This window comes from Oncorhynchus masou, chromosome 5, assembly GCF_036934945.1.
Source record: "Oncorhynchus masou masou isolate Uvic2021 chromosome 5, UVic_Omas_1.1, whole genome shotgun sequence".
Taxonomy (NCBI): domain Eukaryota; kingdom Metazoa; phylum Chordata; class Actinopteri; order Salmoniformes; family Salmonidae; genus Oncorhynchus; species Oncorhynchus masou.
Window position 1 is genome coordinate 92967352 of NC_088216.1, and position 24101 is coordinate 92991452.

A 24101-nucleotide genomic window follows, 5' to 3' on the forward strand; every position below is an offset into this window, starting at 1 on the left:
CATGCAGGGTAGCAACATTATGAGTTTGGTTTATAGTTCATTGTTTTGCTAGCTAGCTACATATCTAAACAAAAAAATCCACTATGCATGTAACCATTTTAAAAGACTGTCCATGATGTCACTGCAACAACTGTCAATAGACACAGCCTGTAAATTTGCTATGGCTATCATCTTCGATTTCAGAATACAATGCTAGACCTCATGTGGCTGGAGTGTGTCAGCAGTTCCTTGCAAGAGGAAGGCATTGATGCTATGGACTGGCCTGCCCGTTCCCCAGACCTGAATCCAATTGAGCACGTCTGGGACATCATGTCTCGCTCCATCCACCAACGCCACATTGCACCACAGACTGTCCAGGAGTTGGTGGATGCTTTAGTCCAGATCTGGGAGGAGATCCCTCAGGAGACCATCCGCCACCTCATCAGGAGCATGCCCAGGCATTGTAGGGAGGTCATACAGGCACATGCATGCCACACACACTACTGAGCCTCATTTTGACTTGTTTTAAGGACATTACATCAAAGTTGGATCAGCCTGTAGTGTGGTTTTCCACTTTAATTTTGAGTGTCACTCCAAATCCAGATCTCCATGGGTTGATAAATTTGATTTCCATTGATCATTTTTGTGTGATTTTGTTGTCAGCACATTCAACTATGTAAAGACAAAATTAATTAATAAGAATATTTAATTCATTCAGATCTAGGATGTATTATTTTAGTGTTCCCTTTATTTTTTTGTGTGCATTGTATATTGAAACACAGCTTAGCCTTTTGTTAATCACCCTGTCATCTCAGATTTTGAAAATATGCTTTACAGCCAAAGCAAGACAAGCATTTGTGTAAGTTTATCAATAGCCTAGCATAGCATTATGACTAGCTAGCAGCAGGCAACCTGGTCACGAAAATCAGAAAAGCAATCAAATGAAATCGTTTACATACATAAGGGAACATTTCGACATTTCCCGTATGGTTAGTGAGAAAGTCCATATTGCAAATGTACCGTCCCTTACTAGATGTCCGAAAACATTTTTAAAATTCGGGGACGGTGTCGGGCCGAGCGGCAGGGCCAGACCTACCGGGAAGTCATCAAATGAACTTTGTCGGACATTCGGTTTTCGTTTTATAAAATAATCAAATTTTGGTCATTTTTCCGCTATGCCGGAAAATCCCACAAGAAGGCATAAGCAATCATATTGCAATTTGACAAAACATCACGAATCACGACGGGCCATATCTCGAAAACTGAAAATATTTCGAAGCCGAAACTTGGTGAGCATAGGTTTGGCATAATGGGCAGTTGGCCCCGAACAAGATGGCGTCTAGGCTTCAACGGTTTTTGAGTTATGGCCATTTTTCTGGGATTAAAGGTCCAAAATGAAAATAGAGAAATGATTTTTTCACTTCACGTCAAAGTCAAGGAGCCTCCGGTGTCAATAAAAAAAAATCAGCCATTTATCTATCGTCATTTCAGAGAAAGCGTACGATGACAGATTTGTGATGTTCAAATATAGGTGTTTTTTTTCAACAGTTACAGATCCAGTTGCAGGGTGTTCATACGAATATTTTTAAAGTGTGCTGCGGAGCTCTGCGACATTTCTGTGATTTTCTATGATTTTCTGAAATAACACACACTCACTAAACCCTCCGTAAATAACTCAGTTCTTAACGTAAAGACTTAAATATCAGGATTCTGTAAAGGCATACCCCAATGAGGATATGAGTTTATTTATAGCTTCCTGTGCCAACAGGAAGTGCCTTAAATGGTGTCATAGTGGCTGTATCCAAGGGTTAAAAAGGTCAGATCTTTTCAAAACTTCATATGTGATTAGGCAACCCTCCTGAACTGTAAAATCAGTCATTTCTCCCAACAGATGTCAAAGAAAAGCTCTCACACACACACACAGCAAGGATGGAGTGACAAAGCGCGGTGTTTAAAGACACAGAGAGCAGGCAATGGCATAAACATAATCCCAAGGCCGTGCCGAGTTCAACGAGATATCCCGCTTGACCGTAGCTCGCTCGGTCTAAGCGCAGCGACCATGAGAAAAGTAGGCCCAATATGAAGCCTGCACCAGAACGTCATTTGATTTTGGGTGACAGCGGCGGAACCGTTAGATTTAGAAGGACAATTCAAACACAGGACAGTTCCTAAGGTCCTCCCGATCTGTGCAAGCCTAACCTTGACCGTGTGACATTAACCCTTCACAGGTAAAAGAAGGTGTTTACATAAAAACAGTTTGCATTGACTTCTCTCCCCATAGGAATACATTGCCTGCTCCCCTAAATACAACCTGGAGTCTATATGGGTTATGAATGCTGTATGAACCTGTCTTCGGTACCAGTCCATCAGGCCACTATAAGGTCTACCTGTGTCGATTCTAGGCTTCCTGGGCCAACCGGAAGTGCTTAAAATCACCCTAAAAGTGTATATCCATACACTGCCTGCAATTTGATGGACATAGTGCATTGAACCCTGTGTAAATCAGTCAATTCTTAACGTAAAGACTTAAAACTCAGGATTCTGTAAAAGCATAGCCCAATGAGGATATGTGTTGACTTATAGCTTCCTGTGTCAACCGGAAGTGCCATAATTGGTGTCTCAGGGGCTGTTTGGGAGGGTTAAAAAAATCAGATCTGTCCAAAACTTCATATGTGTGATTAGGCAACCCCCATGAACTGTAAATCAGTCATTTTTCCCATAAAAATTCAAAGGAAAACTAAATCACACAGATACACAACTTGTATGGAGGGACGTATTGGGGTGCGTAGAGACTGACAGTGCCTCCAATAGTTAGCTTTGTTCGAGCTAAAAAAGAACCGTCAGACCTAGAGTTCCGAAACTTAAGAAACCTGTTCTAGACCTCAGGTCGATAGTGCGTGGTGAGTTAGGTGGCTCTAGAAGGTTCTCTGACCGAGAAACAGCCTCGTACATTTGCAATGACTTCAATTCATTTTGACCATTACAAAAATGGCGACATTTAGAAAAGTCTCAGAGACACAAGACTAGGTGCATTGGAACCGGCTGGGCCCATAGAGATGGACCCCAACGTTTCTATCCGATAGCTCATTCAAGGACCCCGTAGCAAGTAATTGAAAAAAGTGGATTTTCGGCACCAATTAAGGTTTTACTCGGGCACCGAATGACCTATTGAGCCGAAACTCGGGATTCGGGGTCGCCTCACATAGGCCTACACATAATGTCCGAAATGGACCCGCAGCTAGAAAGTAACTATGTGTTTTATGTTTTTTTTATGGTTTGAACCGAAGGCGTTGTGAATTTTGGGCCAGCTCTGAAGTATGTGATACTTGGCTCCTAAACGAGTTGAGAAAAGTGGGTTTGGTGTCAGTTTGCATCGGTTTGGTGTCAGAATGATATCAAATTGACTGATGGACGGTGACTTGCAGGTGACTCTTGTCCATTTGCAATATGTTTAAGCGGTGAGGTACCATCACCAAAAGCGACATTCTGAAATCAACCATAACGAGCGATGGAGAGGTACCAGTATCACTGCCCAGCCATCCCGAGTTCATCGGGCCAGTCAATTTGGCATTCCTGCACGATTTTTATAGCATGACAAATTGGTGATGGTGAATGCCCAGTTAACCATATTGCAAATGCACAGTGACTTTGAAAGAGTGAGAAACATCACCAAATGGACATTCTGGAATCAACCCTAACGAGCGATGGAGAGGTACCAGAATCACTGCCCAGCCATCCCGAGTTCATCGGGCCAGTCAATTTTGCATTCCTGCACGAATTTTCAGTGACTTTGCAAAAGTGAGAAAACCTTTGCAATATGTTTTAACAGTGAGGTACCATCACCAAAAGTGACATTTTGAAATCAACCCAAACGAGCGATGGAGAGGTACCAGAATCACTGCCTAGCCATCCCGAGGTCATCGGGCCAGTCAATTTGGCATAACCATATTGCAAATGCACAGTGACTTTGCAAAAGTGAGAAAACATAAACAAATGGACATTACATTTACATTTAAGTCATTTAGCAGACGCTCTTATCCAGAGCGACTTACAAATTGGTGAATTCACCTTCTGACATCCAGTGGAACAGCCACTTTACAATAGTGCATCTAAATCATTAAGGGGGGGTGAGAAGGATTACTTATCCTATCCTAGGTATTCCTTGAAGAGGTGGGGTTTCAGGTGTCTCCGGAAGGTGGTGATTGACTCCGCTGTCCTGGCGTCGTGAGGGAGTTTGTTCCACCATTGGAGGGCCAGAGCAGCGAACAGTTTTGACTGGGCTGAGCGGGAACTGTACTTCCTCAATGGTAGGGAGGCGAGCAGGCCAGAGGTGGATGAACGCAGTGCCCTTGCTTGGGTGTAGGGCCTGATCAGAGCCTGGAGGTACTGCGGTGCCGTTCCCCTCACAGCTCCGTAGGCAAGCACCATGGTCTTGTAGCGGATGCGAGCTTCAACTGGAAGCCAGTGGAGAGAGCGGAGGAGCGGGGTGACGTGAGAGAACTTGGGAAGGTTGAACACCAGACGGGCTGCGGCGTTCTGGATGAGTTGTAGGGGTTTAATGGCACAGGCAGGGAGCCCAGCCAACAGCGAGTTGCAGTAATCCAGACGGGAGATGACAAGTGCCTGGATTAGGACCTGCGCCGCTTCCTGTGTGAGGCAGGGTCGTACTCTGCGGATGTTGTAGAGCATGAACCTACAGGAACGGGCCACCGCCATGATGTTGGTTGAGAACGACAGGGTGTTGTCCAGGATCACGCCAAGGTTCTTAGCGCTCCGGGAGGAGGACACAATGGAGTTGTCAACCGTGATGGCGAGATCATGGAACGGGCAGTCCTTCCCCGGGAGGAAGAGCAGCTCCGTCTTGCCGAGGTTCAATGAGGACATGATGAAATCAACACCACTTGTGATTGAAAGGAACAACAATCACTGCCCGGCCATCCCGAGTTCATCAGGCCAGTCAATTTTGCATTTCTGCAGGATTTTTGAGCATTTCAAATTTCTTATGACATTTGGCCCCCACAAAACATATGCCTTATGCACAAGTAAAAAAAACAAAAAAACAATTATGATAATAAAATATGACTAAAGTATGTTGATACAGTTCTTATACGTGTGTAATTGACACAAAATTCTAAAGAATTTCGAAAAACGGTCCAAAAAGCACTTTTTTAGGGGTGTGTGAAGTTTTTTATGAAATTTTGCAATTTTTGACTTTTGACTTCTTATGAAATCATGTTCCAAATGGAGAAAACATATGCCTAATGCACAAGTAAAAAAAAATAAAAAATTATGATAATAAAATTGGACTAAAGTATGTTGATACACTTCTTATACGTGTGTAATTGACACAAAATTCGAAAGAATTTCGAAAAACGGTCCAGGAAGCACTTTTTTAGGGGTGTGTGAAGTTTTTTATGAAATTTTGCAATTTTTGACCTTTGACTTCTTATGAAATCATGTTCCAAATGGAGAAAACATATGCCTAATGCACAAGTAAAAAAAAAAAAAAATTATGATAATAAAATGGACAAAAGTATATTCATACAGTTCTTACACATGTGTAATTGACAAAAAAAGCGAAAGAATTTCGAAAAACGGTCCAGAAAGCACTTTTTTAAGGGGTGATAAGTTTTTGACAAAAAATCAATTTTTTCAAAATTTGAAAAAGTGAAGTGTTACAACTGGCAATTGCCATATGGCATTTGAAGTACATTTTGCATGAATCAACACCGATTTGGGTGGTATTGGCCATTGTGTACATGGTTTGTACTATGCCAATGGTTTGCCATTCATTTTTGTCCAATACAGGGGGGTATTCCCTTACCTTTGATGAGCTTCGGATGTTTTCACTCACGAGACTCCCAGTTTGATAGCAATGTTCCTTTTTTCCCAAAATATTATTTTTGTAGGCGAAATAGCTTCGTTTGTTCTTCACGTTTGGCTAAGAAATTGACCGGATATTGCGGTCACTACAACGCTGAAAAATATTCCAAATTAGCTCCATAATATCGACAGAAACATGGCAAATGTTGTTTATAATCAATCCTCAAGGTGTTTTTCAAATATCTATTCGATAATATATCAACCGGGACTGGTGGCTTCTTAGTAGGAAAGAGAGAAACAATGGCCGCATTTGTCCTTTACGCACCAAACACTCAGACTTCAGCTGACCACTGACGCAATGTTGACGTTCAGGCTCATTTTTCAAAATAAAAGCCTGAAACTATGTATTGTGACACTAGACACATTAGGGAAGCCATAGAAAAAGGAATCTGGTTGATATCTCATTCACTGCTCAATAGGGACGCATAGGAACGCAGAGCTTTCTAAATAAGAGTCCCTTCCCGATTTGATTTTTCTCAGGCTTTCGCCTGCAATATCAGTTCTGTTATACTCAGACAATTTTTTTACAGTTTTGTAAACTTTAGTGTTTTCTATCCTAAGCTGTCAATTATATGCATGTTCTAGCATGTCCTGACAAAATAGCCGTTTACTTTGGGGACGTTATTTTTCCAAAAATGAAAATAGTGCCCCCTAGATTCAAGAGGTTAAAGAGATGGGCCAGGCTAAGGCTTAAGAGGGTGTGAATGATGCTGAATGTGTGTAGACAAAGAAGAGCTCTCCAGTAGGTCTACCAAAACATTTATGGGCCTTTTAATTTTTCTACCCTCTCACAAGGAACCTTAGGTGGGTCTTTGTTTTGTCCCTGTAGAGGAACCCAATTGGCTTTTACGTAGAACCCTCACAAAGAAACCTCTGGTTCCATGGTTTTGTCATCTGTCCCTAGGGGAGAACCCTTTTGAGTTCCATTTAGAACCCTGGCCTTTCAGTTTATACGTTTGCAACGTTGTGAATGTTTCCTGGGCATCTCCTTTAACATATGCATGAGATGCATATCAACCCGCTTCATAAATAGTACATCAACAATTGTAATGGACGAATTGCATGAGAGAAATATTAGTGGAAATATATCCATGAAAAAATTATAATAGTTATTTCTTTAGATAGACTCAAGTATATGATTTGTAGAATTCTACAGTCCTAGTGAAAGATGTTGACCAATAACTAACATTCCACACCACTTCCTGCCAATGACACAATAACATTCTAATGGTCAAATACATATTTGATATATGGACGAATAATCATTTGGTTGTGTTTATGAAGATCTTAAGTAACATTAGAATACTAAAAAACATTTTAATAGAACATAATAGCATTTTCATTAGTTTTTTACTCAAGTCTATAAGTAAAAAATAAAAACCACTAGTGCAAGAGTTAAATTTATCACAAAGAAATACATTCTAATTTAATTTTGGCAGGACTAAAGAAACATTGTTTTTTTTAATACATGTTCTTATTTCTACAATCGCATATTTTAGGTTTATTATGTTAGTAAGCTTTGCTAGAGCACTGCTGCCATGCAAGTGGTCATGTGCTGAAATCATGGACAGTGCGGATATTCTTGGAAAAAGTGATATTTGGAAATAGAGCTGCACCTCTCAAATTGAGAGCAATTTGACAAAGGAACGTGTCACAGAAACTGGAGAATATGCTCTTTCTGATATTATATCAAATGTTTTACCTGCATGTGACTCTGAAGGAGGATTTGATAAAGTGATGCTCTGTCAATTCCAAATGGCGCCTATCTCTTCATGTGCAATTTGAAATCTGATAATTTTGTTACTCAGACTATTGTCAATTTAATCTTGTCTATAGGCTAACTCTTATTATGTGTGAAAATAGTTTTGGGAGTCTCAATGGGCTGGCTGTGCAGGCTGACTTCCCATCACTCATCAAGTTGAATAGAGTCAAGGACATGTTTAGCATTATTGTAAAGGTCTACTGCAACAAATTTGACATGTTTTCATTTCCCAAAAGATAAGTCTGACTAGTAATAGAGTTATAGTAAATAAAACAGCCCTGTAACAGCTTCTTTTTACAAAGTAAAAGATAAAAAAGACATCTACACGCAACCCGCATGGTCAAATAATTTGCTGTAAACATGAGTGCCAGCGCTGATAAATAGCCATAGCAAACTGATCATTACACTATTGTTCTAAATTAAATTATCCTCTTCACACTCCTCATCATTCAATTCGGCCTCATTTAAATTTGATTGAAGTAATGTGCACAATTATTTCCCATTCAACCATTTGTCATTCATTCAGTGAGGAGAGACACATTAGTGCCTGGTTGGGTACCAACGTGCTACAGTGTATTGTCTCAGCGGGTTAACTTTTGGGATTGGAGGCAGTATTCGGAAGTTTGGATGACTGAGGTGCCCAAAGTAAACTGCCCGTTACTCAGGCCCAGAAGCTAGGATATGCATATAATTGGTAGATTTGGATAGAAAACAATGTAAAGTTTTAAACTCTTTAAACAATGTCTGTCAGTATAACAGAACTGATATGGCAGGTGAAAACCTGAGAAAAATCCATCCAGGAAGTGAGATTTTTGATGTGGGTAGTTTTCAATTGAATGCCTATACAGTATGTAATGGGTAAGGACCCCGATTGCAGTTCCTATGGCTTCCACTAGATGTCAAGTCTTTAGACATTGTTTTATGTTTGTTTTCTGAAAAATGAGGAAGAATGAGACCATTGTCAGTGGACTGTAGAATGAAGCAGAGATGGTTTGCGTGCATGACCAATTGTGCGCCCTTTGTTGTTTTTCCTTTCTATTGAATACACTATTGTCCGGTTGAAATATTATGGATTATTTAGACAATAGATAACCTGAGGCTTAATTATAAACCCCGTTTGACATGTTTCAACGAACTTTATAGGTACTATTCGGTTGTATTCGTCTGCATGCTGTGACCGCCTTTGAGCCAGTGGATTACTGAACAACAAACCAGAGTTTTTGAGATATAAAGAGGGACTTTATTGAACAAAACAAACATTTATTGTGTAACAGGGACTCTTGAGACTGCAACCAGATGATGGTTATCATAGGTAAGTGATTTGTTTTCTCTATTTCTCACTTTTGTGTCTCTTACTTGGCTTGAAAATGTTAGTATGCTTTTGTATGCGGGGCGCTGTCCTCAGATAATCGCATTGTATGCTTTCCCCGTAAAGCCTTTTTGAAATCTGACACAGCGGCTGGATTAAGTTCATTTTTAAGCTGATGTATAACACTTGTATCTTTTTATGAATGTTTATTATGAGTATTTCTGTATTTTGTATTTTGGAAAATTTAGCCTTTGCTTTCCTAACAAAAAAGCAAAATGTATTGGTTCCTGACTTCCCTGAAAATGTGCATATTGTGGGGACTATTTCATGCTAGTGCAGTACGCCACAGGACGTTTTGTGCTGGTCGAGGGCAGTCAGGTCTGGAGTGAACCACGGGCTATATTTGTTCTTAGGTCTACATTTTTCTGAATGGGGCATGCTTATTTAAGATGGTGAGAACATTACTTTAAAACAACAACCAGGCATCCTCAAATGATGGGATGTGTTCAATATCCTTCCAGGATACCCGGGCCAGGTTGATTAGAAAGGTTTGCTCTCAGAAGGGTTTTAGGGAGCATTTGACAGTGATGAGGGGTGGTCGTTTGACCACGGACCCATAACGTATACAGGTAATGAGGCAGTGATCACTGAGATCCTGATTGAAAACAGCAGAGGGGTATTTGGAAGGCAGGTTGGTCAGGATAAAATCTATGAGGGTGCCCATGTTTATGGATTTATGGTTGTACCTGGTGGGTTCCTTGATAATTTGTGTGAGACTGAGGGCATCTATCTTAGATTGTAGGACGGTGTTAAGCATATCCCAGTTTAGGTCACCTAACCGAACAAACTCTGAAGCTAGATGGGTGGCGATCAATTCACAAATGGTGTCCAGGGCACAGCTGGGAGCTGAGGGTGGTCTGTAACAGGCAGCAACAGTGAGAGACTTATTTTTGGAGAGATTTATTTAAAAAAAATTGAAGCTCTAACTGTTTGGCATAGACCTGGAAAGTATGACAGAACTTTGCAGGCTATCTCTGCAGTAGATTGCAACTCCTCCCCCTTTGGCAGTTCTATCTTGACAGAACATGTTGTAGTTGAATGTATTTGGCTAAGGTGTATGTAAACTTCCGACTTCAACTGTATTTAAATCTGATAATTATGTTTTTTATTTGTAATACATTTGGTAAAATTTCTAAACCTGTTTTTACTTTGTGGTTATGGGATATTTTTTTACGCATCTTAAGTTTGCTGAAAATAAACGCAGTTGACTGCGAGGACGTTTCTTTTTTTGCTGAGTTTTTGACTGCAATTATTACTGATATTAATACAGATATTTGGACTGTACTTCTACCGCTCTAATATGGGTAGAATTCCTTGAAGCCTATATTTAATCTAAAATAGGACCTCCATTAGTTACAAACACAGCGGTGTTCAATATGGCCCACCTGCCCTGAGTGTATTGGATGCATGTTGGCGTGTAATAAATAACCTTTGATTTAAGGGCTCAGAGCACTCAGATGGTGCTTAGTAGTAGCAGGTCCCTGGATGGAAACATTACTCACCTGACCACGTTGGTTCCGTTCCTGATCAACTGTATATCCACGTTACACGACCCGTTGGCATGGGATACCAGGTTGATCTCTGAGAACGACGCCTGACACACACACACACACACACACACACACACACACACACACACACACACACACACACACACACACACACACACACACACACACACACACACACACACACACACACATTTTTAACACTTTATTTGAATCCACCAATCAAATGTACAAAAAAAGGATCCAAACATCTCAAAAGTCACTGTATGCATGGCACTCAAGGGTACAGAAAGCAGCTCCTTTTCCAAAAAGCTAGACTGCCGACGACAGCTGAAAAAGAGCAGTATCTCGCCAATTGCATTGCCCTAGTTGTTGTCAGGCCCGCAATCTGGAGGCAACGCACTGTAAGCCTGTGTATGTGTCCGAGACTCCTGAATACCAGCGCCACCAGCTTGCACCTACTACATGTAGCTGTCAATTGAGCAGCCCACTTCCAAAATTAGCACATCCTCCTGGCCTCCCCATAACAACAATATCTGGTTTATTTGGCATACAGGAAAACACATCAACCTCATCATACCAGCATCCCCTTAAACTAGGATGTTTATTCACGTGTGCTGTTGGTGAGACCACTTGTCTCACCTCGCTGACTATCAGGTCAATAAGACGGTCATGTCTAGCAATGTACAAATCCTTGTATGAACAGCAGCCATTAACATGGGCAATGGACTCCATTACATTTGACTCAATACAAAATGGGTCATGGCATGCAGGGTACATGCATGTAAAGTTGAAATTGCCCTCACCAATGGGAGCATTCTGGTACATGGAATGGGAGACAGAGTGGTCAGCACAGTCCAGAGCAGCGAGTTTCCTCTGCAGCCTCAGGCCAGTCCAGTGTTGCAGGAGCTGCATCCGTCTGATACCAATGAGTGTTGTCCTGGATGTAACATGAGATGTTCCATCACGGGTGACAGAAGCCTCCACATCAACACCTCAATCTGCCACAACTGCATCAGAGGCAGTCACAGGCTCAGTTTGCATATCAGTCCGTGTCCACCTGAGCTCCACTCCAGTTTAGTTGTGTAACGGATGTGAAACGGCTAGCTTAGGTGGTGCGCGCTAAATAGTGTTCCAATCGGTGACGCCACTTGCTCTGAGACCTTGAAGTAGTAGTTCCCCTTGCTCTGCAAGAGCCGCGGCTTTTGTGGAGCGATGGGTAACGATGCTTCGTGGGTGACTGTTGACGTGTGCAGAGGGTCCCTGGTTCGCACCCGGGTATGGGTGAGGGGACGGTCTAAAGTTATACTGTTACAGTTGCACAGGTTGCAGAGGTCTGGGCAGTCTGACCAGACTCCAAAGCACGAGTGTCCGCTTTTCCATTGGCTTTCTTCCTAAAGCCCAGGAAGTGGGGTGGAACTCCTTAACTGTCACATTGAGCATGTTCAACAGGTGAGTCTGTCTTGTAGCAGTGTAAATCCACTCAATATTCGGGACACCTAAACCCCCGCCTCTTTTTCTTCAGGAAGACAATATCACGTGTGTTGAAACATAGCCACCTAAACCCCCGTCTCTGTGGCTCTAGCACTTTTTTGGTTACATGATTCCATATGTGTTATTTCATAGTTTTGACATCTTCACTATTATTCTACAATGTAAAACAATAAAGAAAAACCCTTGTGTCCAGACATTTGACTGGTATTGTACAGTATGTAAAATGTATGCAGAGGTTGATTCTATGTGAAGGTAGATATCAGGGTTCTTGTTAGGAAAACGTTGCACCAGACATTTGAACAGCAACATTTTAATTTACCTGACATTTGTTGAAATCTGCAAGACCCATATGCATTGGGTGCGCAACCTGAATAGGGCGTCCACCTACAGTGCTCAGAATGACAAATAGATTATGGTAAATCATATTAAAAGAACATGCAAGTTCAGGATGCATAGATGTGCAGTCCTTCTTACCGAATTCTGATGTGCACTTTGAAGATGAGCAACGAACAGCAAAATAGTCTATTCCAAACAGACTCTGGGACAGTTGTGGGAAGACAGATCCCAAGTTCATACAGCATGTAGGCCTAGCCTAAATCAATTGGTTTTTTTAAAGCAATGAGTCTGATGCAACAGATCAGAACATTTAACTTTTAAAATGTTGATAAACTATTGTTTCCTCACATTATAAGCGCAGCAATGTGCACAAGGCTGTAGGCTATGTGCGAATGTTCGTTCCATAATGCATAATACGTTTGCAGATGACACAACCGTGGTCGGCCTGATCACCGACAACGACGAGACAGCCTATAGGGAGGAGGTCAGAGACCTGGCCGGGTGGTGCCAGAATAACAACCTATCCCTTAACATAACCAAGACTAAGGAAATTATTGTGGACTACAGGAAAAGGAGGACCGAGCACGCCCCCATTCTCATCGACGGGGCTGTAGTGGAGCAGGTTGAGAGCTTCAAGTTCCTTGGTGTCCACATCAACAACAAACTAGAATGGTCCAAACACACCAAGACAGTCGTGAAGCGGGCACGACAAAGCCTATTCCCCCTCAGGAAACTAAAAAGATTTGTAATGGGTCCTGAGATCCTCAAAAGGTTCTACAGCTGCACCATAGAGAGTATCCTGACTGGTTGCATCACTGCCTGGTACGGCAATCGCTCGGCCTCTGACCGCAAGGCACTTCAGAGGGTAGTGCGTACGGCTGAGTACATCACTGGGGCTAAACTGCCTGCCATCCAGGACCTCTACACCAGGCGGTGTCAGAGGAAGGCCCTAAAAATTGTTAAAGACCCCAGCCACCCCAGTCATAGACTGTTCTCTTTACCACCACATGGCAAGGGGTACCGGCAGGCCAAGTCTAGGACAAAAAGGCTTCTCAACAGATTTACCCCCAAGCCATAAGACTCCTGACAGGTAATCAAATGGCTACCCGGACGATTTGCATTTTGTGCCCCCCCCCCCACCCAAACCGCTCTTTTTACGCTGCTGCTACACTCTGTTTATCATATATGCATAGTCACTTTAACTATGCATTCATTAACATATTACCTCAATTGGGCCGACCAACCAGTGTTCCCGCACATTGGCTAACCGGGCAAATCTGCATTGTGTCACGCCACCCGCCAACCCCTCTTTTACGCTACTGCTACTCTCTGTTCATCATATATGCATAGTCACTTTAACTATATCTACATGTACATACTACCGGTGTCTGTATGTAGCCTCGCTACTTTTATAGCCTCGTTACTGTATATAGCCGGTCTTTTTACTGTTTTATTTATTTACTTCCCTATTGTTCACATTTTTTGCACAATTGGTTAGAGCCTGTAAGTAAGCTTTTCACCTGTTATATTCGGCACACCTGACAAATAAACTTTGATTTGATTTAATGGGTTACTTTGAAGCAAGGTAAGACATGCCTCACAATATGTATTAAAATGTTCAGGTTTCAAAAAATTAAGAATATTTATTCTAAATGCATAGCTACAGCCTCCATTTCATTTCAAAGTGGTGTCTGATGCGCTGATGAAGCCTGCCTTCAGTTGCCATTTGAGATGCTGCTGCAGCAGCTCTCATGCTGTCAGGCTGATTTTCCCCTCAAAAGCTCTGTATCTGTATGCTGTGCACATGTGATAAATAAGATACATAACGCACATACTGTATCCTACACATGCGCCAATTTAATTCCACTAAATTATGCAAATGAACCTATAGACTGATAAGCATAACCAGTCAAATGTACTTCCATCGACTGGTATTTTCATCAATGAATAGGCTAAAAGCATTATTTCGCAATGGGATTTTTCTTTTTTTTCCCCGGACAATTGGCCGGAACCAATTTTATTTATCGGCTTTTCATATTTTTTTTATAGGCCAAAAGCCAGCTATTACCGGCTAAAGGAAACCCTGTTTGATATTCTACACTATAGCTGTGTTTGAAATGGCAAACTACTCATACTAACCGTACTATTTGCATAATTTGAGTATGCTTATTGTACAAAGCCTCCAGTATTTATGCTGCAGTAGTTTGTGTGTCAGGGGGCTAGGGTGAGTCTGTTTATATCTGGAGTATTTCTCCTGTCTTATCCGGTGTCCTGTGTGAATTTAAGTATGCTCTCTCTAATTCTTTCTCTCTCTCGGAGGACCTGAGCCCTAAGACCATGCCTCAGGACAACCTGGCCTGATGACTCCTTGCTGTCCCCAGTCCACCTGGCCGTGCTGCTGCTCCAGGTTCAACTGTTCTGCCTGCGGCTATGGAACCCTGACCTGTTCACTGGACGTGCTACCTGTCCCAGACCTGCTGTTTTCAACTCTCTAGAGACAGCAGGAGTGGTAGAGATACTCTCAATGATCGGCTATGAAAAGCCAACTGACATTTACTCCTGAGGTGCTGACCTCTTGCACCGTCGACAACTACTGTGATTATTATTATTTGAACCTGCTGGTCATTTATCAACATTTGAACATCTTGGCCATGTTCTGTTATAATCTCCACCAGGCACAGCCAGAAGAGGACTGGCCTCCCTTCATAGCCTGGTTCCTCTCAAGGTTTCTTCTTAGGTTCTGGCCTTTTTAGGGAGTTTTTTCCTAGCCACCGTGCTTCTACACCTGCATGGTTGCTGTTTGGAGATTTAGGCTGGGTTTCTGTACAGCACTTTGAGATATCAGCTGATGTAAGAAGGGCTTTATAAATACATTTGATGAACATATGGATGAGCAATGTCAAAGCGGCATAGACTAAGATGCAGTAGAATAGAATACAGTATATATTGTACATATGAGATCAGTATTGCAAAATATGTAAACATTATTAGTGACGAGTGGAGATGCACCGATATGACATTTTTTGGCGATACCGCCATCCAATATTTTCCTTGCCCAAAAAAACAATACCGATACTCATAATTTACCATTTTTGCGGCCTATTAAGCATTCTAGTACAGTTAAATAGTTAACACACACACATGGACACAGCGTTCTAAGGCATTGTATCAATTTATAAAAATAAATGTGTTTATAAATAAATTTGATTTGATGATTTAGTATTCCAAAAGTACCCGGGCGACGTTTTACTTTTGTCCAAATACAAAATATAAAAGCTATGGACACTATTGCTGGGCTATGTCACCCCATAATGCAATTCTTCAGAAAATGAACAGAGTTTCAAAATCATTTCAGTTCTGAAAACAGACACCTCAGTGCAAAGCAACAAAGTAGCTTATACAGTACAAAAAAATGTAATATTGTGTAAACAATATTGATTAAATGTGTATTTAATATAAAAATATGAACGTTAATAGTTTACATTTTAAGTTAAGTAGCCAGCGTAGCTCTCAATTTCAATCGTGATGGAGGCTACAACCTAGCCATAATTTAGCCTAGTAAAGTAATTTAACTTTAGTCAGATAATGTTAGTATTGCAGAGTAAACAAAATAACAAAAGCTATCTAGCTGCCCAATGTTGATTATCTCAAAAGCATTTTTTTGTACTATAGGGTCAGATGAAGACACCGCTGGCCTCATCGCCTTGCATGCCTGCAACAATGCCGTCTTCATGGGCAAAAGAAATGCAGCGACAAAGGGCTTTGGCCTATAGCAGCCTATAGCAACCACTCTAGACCAGGTGATTAATGGTGGTACCATCCCTTGCTTCTCTTATCGACGCCATATCCGGTCACAACTTGCAGACTTGTTTATGTGTTGCTGTGCGTTTTGATTACAAATCATCAAGGAACCCACCAGATACAACCCTAAATCTCAAAACAAGGGCACCCTCATAGACGTCATCCTGACCAACTGGCCCTCCAAATACACCTCCGCCGTCTTCAACCAGGATCTCAGCGATCACTGCCTCATTGCCTGTATCCGCTACGGAGCCGCAGTCAAACGACCACCCCTCATCACTGTCACACGCTCCCTAAAACACTTCTGTGAGCAGGCCTTTCTAATCGACCTGGCCCGGGTATCCTGGAAGGACATTGACCTCATCCCGTCAGTTGAGGATGCCTGGTTATTCTTTAAAAGTAACTTCCTCACCATTTTAGATAAGCATGCTCCGTTCAAAAAATGCAGAACTAAGAACAGATATAGCCCTTGGTTCACTCCAGACCTGACTGCCCTCGACCAGCACAAAAACATCCTGTGGCAGACTGCAATAGCATCGAATAGTCCCTGTGATATGCAACTGTTCAGGGAAGTCAGGAACAAATACACTCAGTCAGTCAAGAAAGCTAAGGCCAGTTTCTTCAGGCAGAAATTTGCATCCTGTAGCTCCAACTCCAAAAAGTTTTGGGACACTGTGAAGTCCATGGAGAACAAGAGCACCTCCTCCCAGCTGCCCACTGCACTGAGGCTAGGTAACACGGTCACCACCGATATATCCATGATTATCGAAAACCTCAACAAGCATTTCTCAATGGCTGGCCATGCCTTCCGCCTGGCTACTCCAACCTCGGCCAACAAATCCGACCCCCCCGCAGCTACTCGCCCAAGCCTCTCCAGGTTGTCCTTTACCCAAATCCCGATAGCAGATGTTCTGAAAGAGCTGTAAAACCTGGACCCGTACAAATCAGCTGGGCTTGACAATCTGGACCCTCTATTTCTGAAACTATCCGCCGCCATTGTCGCAACCCCTATTACCAGCCTGTTCAACCTCTCTTTCATATCGTCTGAGATCCCCAAGGATTGGAAAGCTTCCGCAGTCATCCCCCTCTTCAAAGGGGGTGACAACCTGGACCCAAACTGTTACAGACCTATATCCATCCTGCCCTGCCTATCTAAGGTCTTCGAAAGCCAAGTCAACAAACAGGTCACTGACCATCTCGAATCCCACCGTACCTTCTACGCTGTGCAATCTGGTTTCCGAGCCGGTCACGGGTGCACCTCAGCCACGCTCAAGGTACTAAACGATATCATAACGGCCATCTATAAAAGACAGTACTGTGCAGCCGTCTTCATCGACCTTGCCAAGGCTTTCGACTCTGTCAATCACCATATTCTTATCGGCAGACTCAGTAGCCTTGGTTTCTCTGATGACTGCCTTGCCTGGTTCACCAACTACTTTGCAGACAGAGTGCAGTGTGTCAAATTGGAGGGCATGCTGTCCGGTCCTCTGGCAGTCTCTATGGCGGTGCCACAGGGTTAAATTCTCGGGCCGACTCTTTTCTCTGTATATATCAATGATGTTGCTCTTGCTGCGGGCGATTCCCTGATCCACCTCTAAGCAGATGACACCATTCTATATACTTCCGGCCCGTCCTTGGACACTCTGCTATCTAACCTCCAAACAAGCTTCAATGCCATACAACACTCCTTCCGTGGCCTCCAACTGCTCTTAAACGCTAGTAAAACCAAATGTATGCTTTTCAACCGTTCGCTGCCTGCACCTGCACGCCTGACTAGTATCACCACCCTGGATGGTTCCGACCTTGAATATGAGGACATCTATAAGTACCTAGGTGTCTGGCTTGACTGTAAACTCTCCTTCCAGACTCATATCAAACATCTCCAATCAAAAATCAAATCCAGAATCGGCTTTCTATTCCGCAACAAAGCCTCCTTCACTCATGCCGCCAAACTTACCCTAGTAAAACTGACTATCCTACCAATCCTCGACTTCGGCGACGTCATCTACAAAATAGCTTCCAACACTCTACTCAGCAAACTGGATGCAGTTTATCACATTGCCATCCGTTTTGTCACTAAAGCACCTTATACCACCCACCACTGCGACTTGTATGCTCTAGTCGGCTGGCCCTCGCTCCATATTCGTTGCCAGACCCACTGGTTCCAGGTCATCTACAAGTCCATGCTAGGTAAAGCCCCTCCTTATCTCAGTTCACTGGTCACGGTGGCAACACCCACCCGTAGCACGCGCTCCAGCAGGTGTATCTCACTGATCATCCCTAAAGCCAACACCTCATTTGGCCGCCTTTCGTTCCAGTTTTCTGCTGCCTGTGACTGGAACGAATTGCAGAAATCGCTGAAGTTGGAGACTTTTATCTCCCTCATCAACTTCAAACATCTGCTATCTGAGCAGCTAACCGATTGCTGCAGCTGTACATAGTCTTATCGGTAAATATCCCACCCAATTATACCTACCTCATCTCCATACTGTTTTTATTTATTTACTTTTCTGCTCTTTTGCACATCAATATCTCTACCTGTACATGACCATCTGATCATTTATCACTCCAGTGTTAATCTGCAAAATTGTAATTATTTGCCTACCTCCTCATGCCTTTTGCACACAATGTATATCGACCCTTTTTTCTACTGTGTTATTGACTTGTTTATTGTTTACTCAATGTGTAACTCTGTGTTGTCTGTTCACACTACTATGCTTTATCTTGGCCAGGTCGCAGTTGCAAATGAGAACTTGTTCTCAACTAGCCTACCTGGTTAAATAAAGGTGAATTTTTTTTTTGTCTGTTCTGGATTTGGGGACTGAAGAGACCTCTGGTGGCATGTCCTGTGGCGTATGCATGGGTGTCCAAGCTGTTTGCCAGTAGTTTAGACAGACAACTCGGTGCATTCAACATGTCAATACCTCTCAAAATTACAAGTAGTGATGAAGTCAATCTCTCCTCCACTTTGAGCCAGGAGAGATTGATATGCATATTATTAATATTAGCTCTCTATGTACATTTAAGGGCCAGCCGTGCTGCCCTGTTCTGAGCCAATTGCAATTTTCCTATGTCCTGTTTTGTGGCACCTGACCACATGACTACAGTAGTGCGACAAAACCAGGGCCTGTAGGACCTGCCTTGTTGATAGTGTTGTTAAGAAGGCAGAGCGTCGCTTTATTATGAACAGACTTCTCCCAATAGTAACTAGTACTCCATCAATATGTTTTGACCATGACAGTTTACAATCTAGGATTACTCCAAGCAGTTTAGTCATCTCAACTTGCTCAATTTACACATTATTTATTACAATATTTAGTTGAGGTTTAAGCGAAATATTTGTCCCAAATACAATGCTTTTAGTTTTAGAAATATTTAAGGCTAACTTATTCCTTGCCACCCATTCTGAAACTAACTGCACCTCTTTGTTAAGTGCTGCAGTCATTTCAGTAGCTGACGTGTATAGTGTTGAGTCATCCGTATACATAGACACACTGGCTTTACTCAAAGTCAGTGGCATGTCGTTAGTAAAAATGCAAGGGGCCTAAACAAGGGGCCTAAATTAGGAATTCCTGACTCTACCTGGATTATTGTTACGGAGTCTAGTTGATAGGTAATCGACTAGCCGGACTGTTCCCCGGACTCCAGTTGTACGGATTTGTACAATGCACTAACAAGGCTATTGAACCTGACATTGGTGTCTTTCTTTATTCATTTATCCAACATATCATACCGAAACATGGTGTCAGAAGTGGGATCGTTTCAGTACTTGGTTCAGATGCTTTGGGTCGATGCAGACCCTCAGCTTCTCTGTTTTTTTCACTATGACCATATTGCTGATCCAGTCAGTTGGTTCAGTCACAGATGTCATGTGGCCATCGGCCTCATACTTGTCCAGCTAGGCCTTCACAGCCACTTTCATTGCAATGGGCACATTGCGAGGAGCACACTGGACTGGAGTGATGCTCTCATCCACTTCAAAGTGTACCTCCCCAGGCACAGATTCAATGGGCATGTTGTTCATGCCACACCTATCAGCAGTCTGTGAGCCTCTGCGCCGGTTGCTGGACAAAGACACACCATGATACTGGCTACCCAAGCACGAGGCCGCAGTGCAGGAGATGAAATCTCTGGCTTCATCCATGCCAGTGTTGCGCTACTACAACGTCATGAAGCCTGTCACAATCCAGAGCGACTCCAGCCAAAGGGGACTTGGATGCTGCCTTATGCAGGAAGGCCAGCCCGTTGCGTTTGCCTCGAGAGCGCTCACCCCCACCGAACAAAACTATGCACAAATTGAGAAAGAGTGCCTCAGCATCGTCTTCTCCTGCCAGCGATTCCAGGGCTCCGGGCAGCCGAGCGGAAATGGAGGAAAACTCGCTTCCCTGCGGACCTGGCATCCTTTCACTCCCTCCTCTCTACATTTTCCTCCTCTGTCTCTGCTGCTAAAGCCACTTTCTACCACTCTAAATTCCAAGCATCTGCCTCTAACCCTAGGAAGCTCTTTGCCACCTTCTCCTCCCTCCTGAATCCTCCTCCCCCTCCCCCCCTCCTCCCTCTCTGCAGATGACTTCGTCAACCATTTTGAAAAGAAGGTCGACGACATCCGATCCTCGTTTGCTAAGTCAAACGACACCGCTGGTTCTGCTCACACTGCCCTACCCTGTGCTCTGACCTCTTTCTCCCCTCTCTCTCCAGATGAAATCTCGCTTCTTGTGACGGCCGGCCGCCCAACAACCTGCCCGCTTGACCCTATCCCCTCCTCTCTTCTCCAGACCATTTCCGGAGACCTTCTCCCTTACCTCACCTCGCTCATCAACTCATCCCTGACCGCTGGCTACGTCCCTTCCGTCTTCAAGAGAGCGAGAGTTGCACCCCTTCTGAAAAAACCTACACTCGATCCCTCCGATGTCAACAACTACAGACCAGTATCCCTTCTTTCTTTTCTCTCCAAAACTCTTGAACGTGCCGTCCTTGGCCAGCTCTCCCGCTATCTCTCTCAGAATGACCTTCTTGATCCAAATCAGTCAGGTTTCAAGACTAGTCATTCAACTGAGACTGCTCTTCTCTGTATCACGGAGGCGCTCCGCACTGCTAAAGCTAACTCTCTCTCCTCTGCTCTCATCCTTCTAGACCTATCGGCTGCCTTCGATACTGTGAACCATCAGATCCTCCTCTCCACCCTCTCCGAGTTGGGCATCTCCGGCGCGGCCCACGCTTGGATTGCGTCCTACCTGACAGGTCGCTCCTACCAGGTGGCGTGGCGAGAATCTGTCTCCTCACCACGCGCTCTCACCACTGGTGTCCCCCAGGGCTCTGTTCTAGGCCCTCTCCTATTCTCGCTATACACCAAGTCACTTGGCTCTGTCATAACCTCACATGGTCTCTCCTATCATTGCTATGCAGACGACACACAATTAATCTTCTCCTTTCCCCTTCTGATGACCAGGTGGCGAATCGCATCTCTGCATGTCTGGCAGACATATCAGTGTGGATGACGGATCACCACCTCAAGCTGAACCTCGGCAAGACGGAGCTGCTCTTCCTCCCAGGGAAGGACTGCCCGTTCCATGATCTCGCCATCACGGTTGACAACTCCATTGTGTCCTCCTCCCAGAGCGCTAAGAACCTTGGCGTGATCCTGGACAACACCCTGTCGTTCTCAACTAACATCAAGGCGGTGGCCCGTTCCTGTAGGTTCATGCTCTACAACATCCGCAGAGTACGACCCTGCCTCACACAGGAAGCGGCGCAGGTCCTAATCCAGGCACTTGTCATCTCCCGTCTGGATTACTGCAACTCGCTGTTGGCTGGGCTCCCTGCCTGTGCCATTAAACCCCTACAACTCATCCAGAACGCCGCAGCCCGTCTGGTGTTCAACCTTCCCAAGTTCTCTCACGTCACCCCGCTCCTCCGCTCTCTCCACTGGCTTCCAGTTGAAGCTCGCATCCGCTACAAGACCATGGTGCTTGCCTACGGAGCTGTGAGGGGAACGGCACCGCAGTACCTCCAGGCTCTGATCAGGCCCTACACCCAAACAAGGGCACTGCGTTCATCCACCTCTGGCCTGCTCGCCTCCCTACCACTGAGGAAGTACAGTTCCCGCTCAGCCCAGTCAAAACTGTTCGCTGCTCTGGCCCCCAATGGTGGAACAAACTCCCTCACGACGCCAGGACAGCGGAGTCAATCACCACCTCCCGGAGACACCTGAAACCCCACCTCTTTAAGGAATACCTAGGATAGGATAAAGTAATCCTTCTCACCCCCCTAAATGATTTAGATGCACTATTGTAAAGTGGCTGTTCCACTGGATGTCATAAGGTGAATTCACCAATTTGTAAGTCGCTCTGGATAAGAGCGTCTGCCAAATGACTTAAATGTAAATGTAATCACTACTTATATGGGCGAGACCTGGTCACCGCTGAAACTGACCACAAACCACTCATTGCCATATTCAGTAAACCTCTCCTCAACGCACCCAAGAGGCTTCAAAGCATGCTCCTGACTCTGCAAAACTACAGCCTGAAGGTTGTCTACAAGCCAGGACCATCAGCGACACACTGAGCAGGGCAACAACACAATGTGCAGGCAGAGGCACTGTCTATCAGCGGCAGGCCATATGTTCGCTACAGCAGGAACAACAAGATGTTCAACAGATCAATCAGGCAGACTACTTAAACGTCACAGATCACCACCTAGCCCAGATAAGGCAACACACTGACAAGGACGAACACCTACAGTCACTGAAGTCCATGGCTCTCGCAGGTTGGCCATACCTGAAAGAGGAGACACCTTTCACAGTGAGAGAATACTGGACCTTTTAAGATGAGATCAGCGTGCAAAATGGTGTCTTGTTCAGAGGTCAGAAGGTCATTATTCCCAAATCACTACGTCCAGAGATGCTTACCCGCATATACTCCAGTCACGTTGGAGGTGACGCATGCTACCTCCAGGCTCGTGAAACATTATACTGGCCAAACATGCAAGCAGAAATTAAAGACTTTGTCAGCAACTGTACCACATGCAACGAGTACGCTCATGAACAGCAAAAGGAAACCATGATGTCACACGAACTGCCCACAAGGGCCTGGCAAATCGTCAGCATGGACTTATTCAGCCACAGACGAAAGGACTATCTTCTAATTGTTGATCACTACTCTGACTTTTGGGAAATTGAACTGCTCCCTGACTTGTCTGCAGAGACGGTCATAAAGCGCTGCAAGGCGCAGTTTGCAAGGCAAGGTCAGCCTGACAAGGTAATCACGGACAATGGCCCACAATTCACTGCACAGTTCAAGCGTTTCACCTCAGAATGGGAGTTTGACCACGTGACCTCCTCTCCAAGACACCCAAAATCAAATGGCAAGGCAGAATCAGCTGTCAAGATTGCAAAAAACCTGTTAAGCAGGGCCTTGCGTGACAGCAACGACCCATGGAAAGCAATCTTACAGTGGAGGAACACACCCACCGAAAATATGGACAGCAGCCCAGCACAATGCCTTATGTCCAGACGTCTGAAGACTACCATCCCCGTAGCTAACAAGCTACTTGAGCCCTGCGTCATGGTTGGCGTCACGGACAAACTGCGTCACAGAAAGCAGCTTGCTAAGTGCTTCTACGACCGGACTGCTCGAGACCTACCAGAGCTGGAGGTGGGTGAAGCTAACCCTAGCTGAAACGTCAGCTACTGAAATGACTGCAGCACTTAACAAAGAGGTGCAGTTAGTTTCAGAATGGGTGGCAAGGAATAAGTTAGCCTTAAATATTTCTAAAACTAAAAGCATTGTATTTGGGACAAATATTTCGCTTAAACCTCAACTAAATATTGTAATAAATAATGTGTAAATTGAGCAAGTTGAGATGACTAAACTGCTTGGAGTAATCCTAGATTGTAAACTGTCATGGTCAAAACATATTGATGGAGTACTAGTTACTATTGGGAGAAGTCTGTTCATAATAAAGCGACGCT

General features: G+C 43.9%; 1 protein-coding gene across 1 annotated transcript in view; it reads right to left on the reverse strand.

The window, feature by feature from the left end:
- The window catches only part of LOC135540453 (synapsin-2-like), a 204248-nt gene that overhangs the window by 150315 nt on the left and 29832 nt on the right, over positions 1-24101 (reverse strand). Inside the window, 1 exon segment of the mRNA XM_064967087.1 lies at positions 10496-10587. Within this exon segment, the coding sequence (XP_064823159.1) occupies positions 10496-10587 (92 nt within the window).